This window comes from Centruroides vittatus, unplaced genomic scaffold (assembly GCF_030686945.1).
Source record: "Centruroides vittatus isolate TY-2023 unplaced genomic scaffold, ASM3068694v2 contig_371, whole genome shotgun sequence".
Classification (NCBI taxonomy): domain Eukaryota; kingdom Metazoa; phylum Arthropoda; class Arachnida; order Scorpiones; family Buthidae; genus Centruroides; species Centruroides vittatus.
In genome coordinates, this window is record NW_027122194.1 from 3,189,736 (window position 1) to 3,202,254 (window position 12,519).

At 26.7% G+C, this 12,519-nt stretch overlaps 1 protein-coding gene across 4 annotated transcripts in view; it reads left to right on the forward strand.

Moving 5' to 3' along the window:
* Positions 1-4,765: 4,765 nt before the first annotated feature.
* Positions 4,766-12,519, forward strand: part of LOC136975438 (nucleolysin TIAR-like) — a 303,606-nt gene continuing 295,852 nt past the window's right edge. For 2 of the 4 annotated variants that reach the window (XM_067270497.1, XM_067270498.1), the window contains exons 1-2: positions 5,082-5,122; positions 5,226-5,322. Coding sequence is in view for 2 of the 4 variants with exons in the window: in XM_067270493.1 (XP_067126594.1) it covers positions 4,989-5,000; positions 5,076-5,122; positions 5,226-5,322 (156 nt within the window). In the remaining 2 variants the exon portion in view is untranslated. Of the gene's footprint in view, positions 5,001-5,075; positions 5,123-5,225; positions 5,323-12,519 lie in introns of those variants that run through there. The other 2 variants (XM_067270494.1, XM_067270493.1) reach the window with 2 other exon arrangements.

The following is a 12,519-nucleotide window of genomic DNA, read 5'->3' on the forward strand; positions in this document are numbered from 1 at the left end:
TTCTTTGTTCTTTAGAATATTTCTTATAATAGAATTCAGTTGTATAATATCTATGTAAATTTTATAAATAATCTAAATATTAAACATTTTAAACGTATTTAGCCTTAAAAATAAATTATGAAAAATTAAATGAAGTTGTTTGAATATACTGTAAATTGGTGTCTAATATGAATTTTATCAAGTTTATCTATAGGATATATTTTAATTAAAATAATATTATAATTGAAACAACAAAATAATTTTCTGTTATTTCAACTAGTTACATATAATTAAATTCTTAAGTTATAAAACTAAGCTGAAATTAAATAAAACTTGAAGTTAAAAACACGATAGTAAATCTTAAGAATATTTTGCATATAAATATATGTATATTAATTTATTTATTATTTGCCAGTTATTACATGATTATTAACTTTTCACCAGTCATTAGGAGGTTCTTAAAATTAGATTTCAAATTCTAATGTTAATTCCTATTGTTTGTACAGCGCACAAATATTCAATGCATCTATCCTGTTCAATCTTTACTGATAGTGCACTTTATGACGATTTTGATAGATCTAATTTGTACTAAAATTACTAGGAATTTGTACTAATATGGTACTAAAATTCTTGCATATGAAAATAATACAAAAAAATAATTTACTTATAATTTTACATTTGCATTTACAAAACGTTTTTTCATTTTATTAAAGACAATGAAAGAGATATTTGACCATGTTTTAAAATTTCTAAGGAATAAGTTTTAATCACTGACCTTTCTTTTAATCTTGCTTCTTTTTAAAGAATATATTAATTATTATTTAGTATTTTTGCTTTATGTTTTGGGTTAAACCAAATTTTCATTATTTAAGATTTATGAACTAAATTTACAATTAAAAATAGTAAGTCCTTTCTGTTTGTGCATTTAAACAATTAATTTAATTTCGATATTTCAAATTCTAATGCTCAACTTCTAATGTAGTACTTAAAAACTTTTGCTTGAAAGAATTAAAGAAGTTATTACCGAGTGAAATTGAGGTTGACAACAGAACCATAAAAACTAAAAGCTTCACGAATTAGTGTAATCCTTCGATCCTTTTTCATTTGCAATTAGATTACATACTTATATAATAATCTTTCGTAATTAAATAACCATTAAATTTAATATTTCAATCGTCGAAAATACCATTAATATTACAAACGAATAATTAATACTTAAATGAATGATCAACTAGGAATATTAAGAGATAATTGAGAATCAAAATATAAGAAAATGGAATTATTCTTTATAAAAGAAACTAATAAAATATGCAAGAATAATTACTTGATCAACTTCTGTAAATTAATGCATTCAAATTTTATTTAAGGAATCATAAAGTTGAGATATCAAACAGTTTTTGAAAAATAAGTTAATATTCTATTGTTTGCAAATTGATGCTTGAATTTAGTGAAAAGTTTTTATTAAAGAAAAATTAATTTAAAAAAAATCCTTGTTCTCTGTTTTCTGTTACTTTAGATTTTAGATTTGCTTTTATTCATCTTCATTCTTACACTATTATTCTATATATTAGATAGTAGCAGGAAGAATCTGGACAAAAAATCCATTGGAATTCAGTTTATATATTCTTAAATTTAACAAATTTAAGAATATATAAACTGAAGTATATAAGTTTAACAAATGTATACATTTACATTTGAATATAAGACGGCTTAAAATGTTGTAAATCTCGGTTAAATAACTTTTGAGTCACCCTGTATGAAGATATTCTTTATATACTTTTTAGTAAACTAACACAGTGGCGTAGCGAGAGGGTGCAAGGGAGTGTATCATGCACCGGGCGCCACTCGCAGAGGGGCGTCCAAATGGTTTCCAAGACAAACTATATGTGTTTTAGGGAGGAGGGGGCACTAACAAAGTGTCGTGCCCCGGGCGCCAGTTATGTTCGCTACGCCACTGGACTAACAGACTATTTTTTATATAAAAAGATAATTATTTTACCATTAAAATTATCATAATCACGTGTAGATCTATGTTTCATTTACACACACTTAAAATTAAAGTACATTTCCTAATATTTGATTTTTTTTAATAAATGAAATATAAATTTGATTAAAAATATATCAAATTTTCATACAGATATTTTATGTAGATATAAGCATACATATATTTATCTGAATAATTAGTCTCATACATAGGTATTGATATTATACTTAGGCTAATACTATATAATCCGTCTTATACACAATGATTGAAATGTGTAGCTGCTTATGACTGATTTATACATTCATAGAATATTAAATATAAATGATTTTGCTATATTGAAAAAATAATTTAATAATTTCTATTTCTTTTTATGAAATTGTATCTTTCTCTGTTTTTGAATTGCATATAATTTCGATACAAATTGCGTTTTAAAAATACATTGTTTATAGATTCTATCCTTATTAATCTTGCATTCATTTTTATGAAAAAAAGATAAATTATAAAATATTTATAAAAAACAACTTGTTTTCCATTATTTTCACATTATTTTACCAATGTCGCAGTGATGATATGGATATTTGTTCTTTAATTTAGTATAATATAAATACAAAAATAGCCGGAGGGCCTAGACGGTTAAGGCGTCAGCTTACTGCTCTGATGAATCTGAGATCAAATCCGGAAGAAAAACTGCACGAATTTTCGGATGATGGTCTGCTCCTGACATGTTGGAATCTGTCTCTCACTAGTCATCCCATCATAGGCCTGGTCAATCCTACGTAAAGAAAGAAAAAAAAAAAAAAAAACAGTAATTTTGTAAAATTTTATAACCTGTCCACTGAAACTTTCTTCAAGAATACGAAATCATCATCATTTCAACGTGCACAAAACAAAAAATAAAATTACAAACACTGAATAGATCTTATATAGTCTTATTTAAAATGCCTATACAGATAGGTTCTACTACAAGGAGTTCAGCCAGACCGTTTAGTCCGGGTCTTTTATTAACAGATGGCCTTATAATTATTCGTTTCAAATTATTCATTCTAGAGGTCGTTTGACCGGGCAACCTATCGCTTTGGGGACTCGGAAATAATCCAGACGGGTCAAAAGACCAGAAATTTTTCGGGAGGTGGTCCGTCCCTTATCAATCGGCAGCTTTATTGTTGGCCTGGCCAATTCTACAATGGACTTGGTAAAAGGCCCATTTTTAGTGCTCATAGGGCGAGAGGAGTTAAAAAAAAAAAAAAAACATAATTATTCATTTAACTTCATTTTTAAGCAAAAGTCTTTATTTTTTTGTCAAATGCTATTATTTTAAAAATGCAATACAATTTTTTTAACATTTTTACTTTGTTTTTTAAACACATTGGGGCCTCAAAACGGTAATTTGATCGGACTACTCTCGACCTCTGACTGGTCTTGTATATAAACTATGTCATATAATTTCTATAGATTACAAATTATTTATTTTCGTTCGAAACATACAACTCATCAAATTCAGATAAACTGCCCTCGATGACCAAAGATAAATTTCATTATAACTATTGTACTATCTAAATTTTACTTTATAACAATCTATTGTTTTCAAAATCAAAAATCTCAAATATGTTCATATAAGTTTTATTTATTTCAATGATACGCCTTTATATTTCATCTGTATTCATAATGTAATTTCAAGATTCAATATTTTGATATAGGTTATAATTATGAATTATTGATCCAGTTTACGTTTAAAACCTCTATCTTTAGTACCATATTAAATAAATGTTAAAAAAAAATAGCAATTTATACACAAAATTTGGAAACGTGAAGCATTTGCAAATTTCTCAAATTAATTTAACTAATGCAATTTATACATGATTATTTATACCGGCCGGCATCGCCGCCAAGGTAGCGATACGGAAAGTATGTCATACTTCTACTGCAATGACCCAAGTTTAATTCTCCCTTAAAGCAAAATCTTCTACCTTTTTCTTTTTTTTTAACACTTACGATAAAAAAAATGGTTGAAAAAATACTTTCTCAACACATTTTAAGTTAAATTATCAATGAAAAACGATGGAAAAATCAATAATGTTTTAAATATTTCCTAAATTCTTTTCAAAAATTAAACGAATATAAATTTCAACATATGTATACACACAGAAAAACTCAAACAATAAATAATGGATACGGGTTTAATATATTTAATTGTATTAACAAAGCTAAAGTAATTTAGAAACAAAGTAAAATTGATACCGCGGTAAATATAATAGAAATTTTGTGTGAAGATTGTTCAAAAAATTTTTTAAAATTTTTACAGAGTAAAATTTTGGATGTATTAATATATAAACTGATAGTACCTCATGTTGAATAGTCAGTCAATCGTATAAAATTGATTATTCAACTTGAGCCGCAACGTTTGAGACATTGTGAATGAAATTAAAATAATATAATCGCAATATACATATTCATCATTTGGGTATTTAAATATAAACTAAGTACTAAAAACAGAAGGGTATTTAAACAATATATAAATCTTATATCTCCGAATTATAGAAAATTTTTGGTTTATGGTTTCATTATTACCCGTTTCTTTTGTTACCGGTATAATTTCAAGGTATTTTTGAATTCTTTTATTTTAGTGTTTTCAATAGTGTTTAATATTTATTTTATTAAAAAATAAATAATTAATGCTAATATTTATTCCGTTTTGTATTTTCTTTGTTATAACAAAAAAATAAAATTATACAAACACTTTTTAAATAAATTGCAAAAATGTGAAAATTATATATGCCGTTTGGCAACACTTAACGTTTTTAAGAACTGTTGGAAAAGCGCAACTGAGTGCGAAGTACGATTTAAATTTACTTAACATTTTGAATAGGCATTTAGAAGTTATCGGTGAGAAAATTCCTTTTCATTTAGGACTATAAAGTGCCGAAAATTATATTTGAATATTGGCGGGAGAGTACCTCGTGGTACCCAGAATTCCGGAGCGGCGCACGCAGGCTGACAAGTACAATACGAGTTCTCGATCGCCATCATGTCCACTCAGGTATCGTTACCATCAATGATAAAAAAAAAAGAAAAGTTCTTATTAAAGAACAATGTTTTCTATCCCTTAATTTAGTTTTTTACATTACAGGACTATAATAGTGAAAATCAGCCGCGTACATTGTAAGTATGATCTCTTTTGTCTATAACACTAGTGTATTTTGAGCCATGTGTTTTTTAATTTATTCCATTTTTATATATCATATTATGTTTTTTGCTTATTTAGATACGTCGGTAATTTAGATCCTTCAGTTACGGAAGAACTCATCTTAGCCCTATTTACACAGATAGGTCCAGTAGTTGGTTGTAAAATCATACACGAGGTAAGTGGTTATAAATGGCAGTTTTGACATTTTATGACAAACAATTGAGTATTTTCATAAAAATCTAAATTCAAGTAATTAAAAAGAGAGATAATTATTTAGCATATGTGCATTTTGGATATGAAATTCATCATACAACATTCTTCAAACTTCTTTCCTCTTTTGACAAATTAGAAATTTAACTTTTATATTTTTATGTAAAATTTCTTATGAATATCACAAATTATCATAATAATATTCATTAGTTTGTGAATTTTAATAAATCTCTAAGCTAATTTTGGGTTAACTGCCATGTGACAAAGTCATTATTATTATTACCATTTATTTGTATAGTAATAATTATAATAATTAAAAAATTTTTAAAAAATAACTGATTCTGTACAATATTTTATAGAAATATTTGAATAAAATTATGATTCAGTTATTATAAATGTATATTATAAGTGGCTGAACAAACCAAAATTATTGTTTATAAATTACTGTTTAGGTGGAATAAAAAGAAAACCGTTATTATTTTATCTTATAAAATAACAATATACTATAAATATATTAGGACTAAATCATAATTTTTAGTTATAAATAAGTCGTGATAAATGTTTTGGAAATGACTTCCATAGTTTTTGTGCGATTTTTAAATAAATCTGGATAATTAACTTATTTATGATTTTTATGTATTTGTGATTTTAATATTTATCTCGAATAAGATGTATAGAATAAATAGCTCACTCAAGAGATAGTTTAAGTATTAATTCTTTTAAAAAATGTTTTTTGGAAAGATTTGTATAACAATATCATGTAGTGAATTAATATAATTGGAAAGAGAGTTTTCTCTGAAAATAGATTTTGCTAATAAAGTTTTTAGCTGGAAAAATTAAGGAATAAGTTTGATAATTTCTTATGTAATTAGTGTATAGATGTTTATCATTCATTATGGCTTTTCCCAGTTCATATTTATTTTACTTAAACAGGTTATACCTCTGCATTAAAATTATTTTTATTTTTTCCAACAATAATATGGTGTTTTAAATGTTTAAATCAATATACAAGTCTCATATTGTATGTATTTGTTTTAATCTCTCGGTATTATCATCTTACTTATTTAACTAATACCGCAATAATTGCTTTTTAATCATCAGTTGCCCTTTATTTCTTCTGAAATTTTGCTTATTAACTACAATAACTGTATTTCATTTTTCATGTATCTGGATATCATAAATGGAGTATAGGTTGATTTAAATTACAGAATGATATGATGTTAAAATAGATTAATTATAGAAATTTATTAAATAAATTAAATAGCAATATCTGTGCAATTTAATATAATTTGTTTTTAGGCTAAAGATTTTAGTGATATAATTAAATCATCTTAAAAACAATAGACAATTAACTAGTCTTCAAAACAGTTTCTCATATAAATATTGAAAACTAAATTTTTGTTAAATTTTAATAACGGAATTATTTATAGTTGTTTAAATTATTATGTAAATAACATAAGTTTATAACCAGAATATAGTTATGTAAATAACTATATTCTGGTTGGAACTTATCAAAGTTGTTGAAACAATATGTTAAGCTTTTTATTCTTAGTATGAGACTAACGAATGCAGAATATTGTTTGAATCAAGAAATTATTTTTCATTACTATTAGAGAAATATGAGAGTATATTCAAATTCTTTTAACATAGTCATATTCATATCCATAACCATAATTATATGTATTACCAAAGTTTTTGTAGCAGTACTTAAAGTTGGCAAAGTATCAATTGCTGTTATCTCTTTTCAAATTCTATTATTTTTTATGATAAATATACAAAATAAAATTTGATGCTATATTGATTTTGTTTACTTTATACTTTATTAATAACAAAAATTTTAAAATTATCAAAATTAATATTTGAATCAATAATGATAATTAAATGACAATAGAGAAGACAAATTTTCATATAAGCACAATGTCAAGTAGATAATGCATATTTGAATAATTTTAAAACAGATTTTTTTCATTGAAAACAGTATTGTATAAATAATGATTATACAAAAATTTTTTTGCATTAATGGTAAAGTTGAGGAGATAATCAATATGCTGTTTTCTTCATTACTTAAAATATCGTTTTGATATTTGATTTTTTCTTTTTGTGATTTCAACAAATGAAATTATACAATTATAAGTAAAATTTTATTAAAAATACAACATTGATAATTGAATGAAAATCTGTAATTACATGATTTAAAAGAAGTTTTATGTAATTATAATAAAAAATTTATTTGCTCATTATGGTTTTAATTAAATTTTTATTTTGCAACCTACATCAAAATAATTAGTTTTATTAAAGTTTTAAATTTTCTTTTATGGATACTGTTTTTCATGAATATTCCATATACAAATAAATTTGTAAGTCTAAAATGATATGTGAAGAAAGTTAGCATTGAACATGAATGTTTTGCCTGGATAACACTTATTTTTCCTTGTTATATCAAACTTACAAAATATTTTATAAGTTATGATGTAAAATTATAATTTTAAGCATCATTATGTGTGAATGTTTTTGTCAACATATAATAATGTTTCATTTACAACTATTCATGTGGCATTGTGTTTGAGACTATATAATAATCATTTCACTTTGTTTTAATTGTTAAAAGTAAATAAATGCTTAATTTTTAATAGGAAAATAAAGATCAATTAAACTATACATATTGCTTGCAAAAACTGTAGCTTAGTAATGATTTTTTTCTTTTTATTATGTTGTTAGTATGATGACGACACAATCATAAAAAATTAAATTAGTTAATTTCTATTTAGGGAAATTTGTTTTAGTAATCTAAATTACATTCATTTATGTAAAAAGTTATTCACCAAGATAGAAGTCATTCTGTTTGGGGTGTAACTTTTTTCATCAATAAGATTAATTTGGATTTCTAAGTTAATTTCTATTTAGTGAAATGTACCCAAAACTATTGCTTATAGCTATATTTCAGACAGGTATGTATATGATTACTACTGTGTGCCAGGTAATGCTATTGGAATGTCTTAAAATTTCTATCCCAATATTCTGTAAAAAGGGCTAGCAAAGTCTCGTTGTTCTCAGAACATTCAGTGTTCTTGTTGATTAGAGATATTTGGATGCAGGCAATGCCTTATGTACAGATCTTATGCACAATTGATGGAGTTTGAAAAAGGCTGAATTATTGGGCTGAGGAAAGTTGGTTGGCTATTTTGCTGAATTAACTATCATCTGGGTCATTCTGAACTGACAGTAAATAAGTGTTGGAGCAGTGGATACGTCAGAGCACACATACATGGAAGACCGTCTGGACACCCCACACAGACGATGAGGAGAGATGATCATCTAATTGTGAAACAAGTAACAATAGCTGCAATAGATTCTTTGTCCATTATCTGGAGATAGGTGGAAGACTTACTAGAGAACCTTGTCTCTTTTGACACCATTGCACAGTAGTCAGAATTATCAAAAAGTGACTAAAAATTGAAAAATTATTGTGTTCTGAATTAATTTGAAAATATTTAAAAATTAAAGCACATAAAGTACAAGGGAAATTCAGGTATACAAATATGTAAAACTTATAGCTTAAAACATTTCAGCTAATCAGCATTCATAAATATTACTTTGAACAAGCAATTCACAAATGTTTTTAATTACTGAATTTTATGATGTGCAGTGATCCTTTCTTTTTCAGTAATGGAAAAACTCAGTTCTCAGTGAAAGATGTATCAGGTGTACACTTTAAAACTGTTATTTCATTAACCCAATACAAATACATGTATTAGAGAAGTTATGGTATATTATTATCATGTCAAAATGCTTTATTATGAATATTGTGCTTTGAGATGTTTTAGAATGTAAAAATAATAATCTTTTTAAAGTTTAGGTGGATATAATAAATTGTCCAGTTTTGTCTGCTATAATTTTTATTCAGGATTATCACAAAATGTGTATAATTCAAGACTGTTATGCAAATTTGTACAAGATCTGTAATTTTTTTGAAGAGAGAGACTTTTATGAATCAAGTCGTTGATTGATTTATCAGCTGAATTTAAATAAAAAATTTTTTGTTCTCTGTTGCACATTGTTCAAAAGTTTGGTTTTCAAGCATTTTGTTTATTATTATTATTTTTTATATCTTATATTCTTCAGAATATACCATTCTTGTACCATTTTTCAAAGATACTTTTGTAATTTTGTTATCAGATAAAGAAGGCCAAGCTAAAATTATTTGGGCTGTTATTAGTCTGGTGTTTCAAGTTTTTGGAAAAAATATGATGAAGGAGATACTTAACACTGGTTTTATGTCATTCATGTATCTACAAAATCTTGATTCATGGGTCTTTAATAATGAAGCACTTGCTGGATCCTATTAGTCAACTTTCAAAAGAAATGCAAGAAGCAAGGACTAAAGATATGAAAAATAGTCTGAGATTGTACTAGGAAAAAATCTCAAAGTAAAATGAATAAAGATTTTTTTTGTAGACTCTCGGTGACTTCAAATCTGTATATCACAAGCTTGCACATCTGGGGAGGAGGAGGATGTATATTTGGAATGATGTTGCTTCTGCAACAAGAATCAATAAAATTTTTAAGCTAAAGTGAAGGAAAGTGATGATTGCAACACTAGTGAAAATTACTTATCTGATTGATTTAAAAGTAACGGTTTTTGAAAATATTCCTTTTTTTCACTAAATTTCAGTTTAACTTTTCAGCAACTGTATTCTCTTTGCATAATGACTTATTTATGTAGAGACTGAAATATATACATAAAGTCTTCAGTTAATACTAAATTTAATGTTTATTTAATTAAAAATTGATGATGTATTTTATAATTTCTGCTATTTTTGAGATTTCCTGAATCAACTGGCAGGTGATTAGCAGAGGCAAATTTGCAAGTACGGCAACTGCTATGCATCCTATCATTATCGTAACTTTTGTTTGAAGTGGTGCTGTGACAGAGAAGAGTGAACTTCTACAGAATGGCAGTGAATCATCTTTAATGATGAGTCCTATTTCTGTTTGGGAACAGATGACCACTATGTGAGAATGTGAAGAATCACTTCAATCTTGCCTTTACTTTGAACAACACACTTTCCCTATTGCTGGTATGCTGGTCACCCATCTTTTGTGACAGTTGGTCACCCATAACTGTGATACAATGAATGTTGATGGCATAGTAGTACAAGCAGGAAATCCTGTGGCCTGATGTTTCCTTTCATAGCAGAGCTACAAACAGCCATTTTCTAGTAAGATAATGCTCAGCTGCACATACGGTTTTCTAGGATTTCTTCATCATGTTGGCACACATTTTTGGCCAGTCTGATCTCTTGATTTGTTCACCATCAAACATTTGTGGAACATGATGTAGATGACCAAAGCTGGCATACCAAGTCTAAAGGATCTTGGAATGGCAGTTGCAACATCTTTGGAAAAATCTGTTATAGGATAAGCATAAGCTACCCAGGCAAGGAGAGGTTACCTAAGTACTAAAGACTGCTTTAAATTGTGCCTTTGTTTCACAAGAAATTACCCTTTTGCGATGATACTATAACCATGATCATTATGTTTGCAGTAATAGTTTAGATGCCTCCTTGGTGCATGACTTTTTCTGTCACCTAATTTATTGGGCTGCAATTTGAAAAAATTGTAGATCTATAAATTTTCACTGTTCATTTGTCTGTCTTTCCTTAATCTCAAGAACGGAGTTAGATAGATGAAAGACGAGATCAGGTATAGAAACCTTAGGGACTGGAGGCCTCGATTAACTATGTATGAACTTCTGATGCAAACTGGAAGTACATTATTTCAATTCAAAACTTCCCCTGAAAGCAGTTAATAGATGACTGGCACAAGTTTATTGTTAAAGGAAAAGTATGGTGTACAGAGGAAAGCCGCCACTAATTTGAGGTAAAAAGCATATATTTTAAATTAATTAAATTAAAAATATGATTAAAAATTGCAGCTCAGCATTGTGACAATGTCACAATAAATAATTGCTTGTTAATATTGAATTTCCTAACTGAATTTCATTTTAAGAAATTTTTTGAATGAAATAAATTGCATTATTGATATAATTATTCTAATTTTTTAGACTAGAGTTATATGAATTAAATAAATTGATGAAATAGTAAAGTAAAATTGATAATGTACATCATCATCATAGTAACAATGTTCTTTTAGTGTGTATGATAGTGTCAATCTTAAACAAAATATTTACTGCTGTTAAAAAAATAGAGTTTATTTAAAAAATTATTCAGGTATATTTTGGTGTCTTTCATATTTCTTGTCACAAAATGTATTATAGTTGAAATTGTACTGTTCATTATACTATTCTGAAAAATAGTTGTGTGGCAGAAAACTGAATCAGAAATCAGCTTTCAGTTCAGTTTCTGTTTTATGCTTTTATGCCAGAACACACGTAAAAATTCTGGCCGAATAGGAAACACCACTGCCACTAATAGTGCTAATTTTATTAATTTTTTCTTCTCATATATCTATTCCATCCATTTTTCTCCGCTTCCTCTGCTATAATATAGAAAATTTAAATTAATACACTTGTATTCCGAATTCAAATAAAGAACATGTGATCTAAATACTATGCCTATATATCAATTCTACCAGACCTACCTGTTATTTGAAATTTTGCACCTACATCCATCCATAAACGTTTAAATACAGTGTCTTTATACATGACACTGATGTGGTCAAACGGATTCAATAAACTCATCTATTTCATTTATTTTTTGTTTTTTCGAGACTGTCACAATTATAGCGTAACCCTCTTTGCTGCCATTGTTAGAATTAAAACCACGTGTCTACTTTGATGTCACAGAAAAGACTTCTCTTTATTGGAGGAATTTTGGCGTAAAAAGTAGAGACATGCTCTACTCTTTTTTCAGTTACGTTTCAGCCAAAATTTCAGAAAAATTTTTATGCTTTCTATTTTATGCTAGATTTTATGCTGAATTTTATGCATGTGTGTTCCTGGCCTTAGTGAAATAGAACTAATATACAAAAATTAGACTAATTCCAAATACTAACAAATAGGCTTTATAAAGCTAATAAACACATTTATTTTGTAAACTATCATTTTAAATTTTCACAATTTTGGAAGAAAGAATAATTATTTACTAAATAATAAAGTTACAATTTATTAGTTTTTTTTTTTTTTATAGAATCAATAATGAAA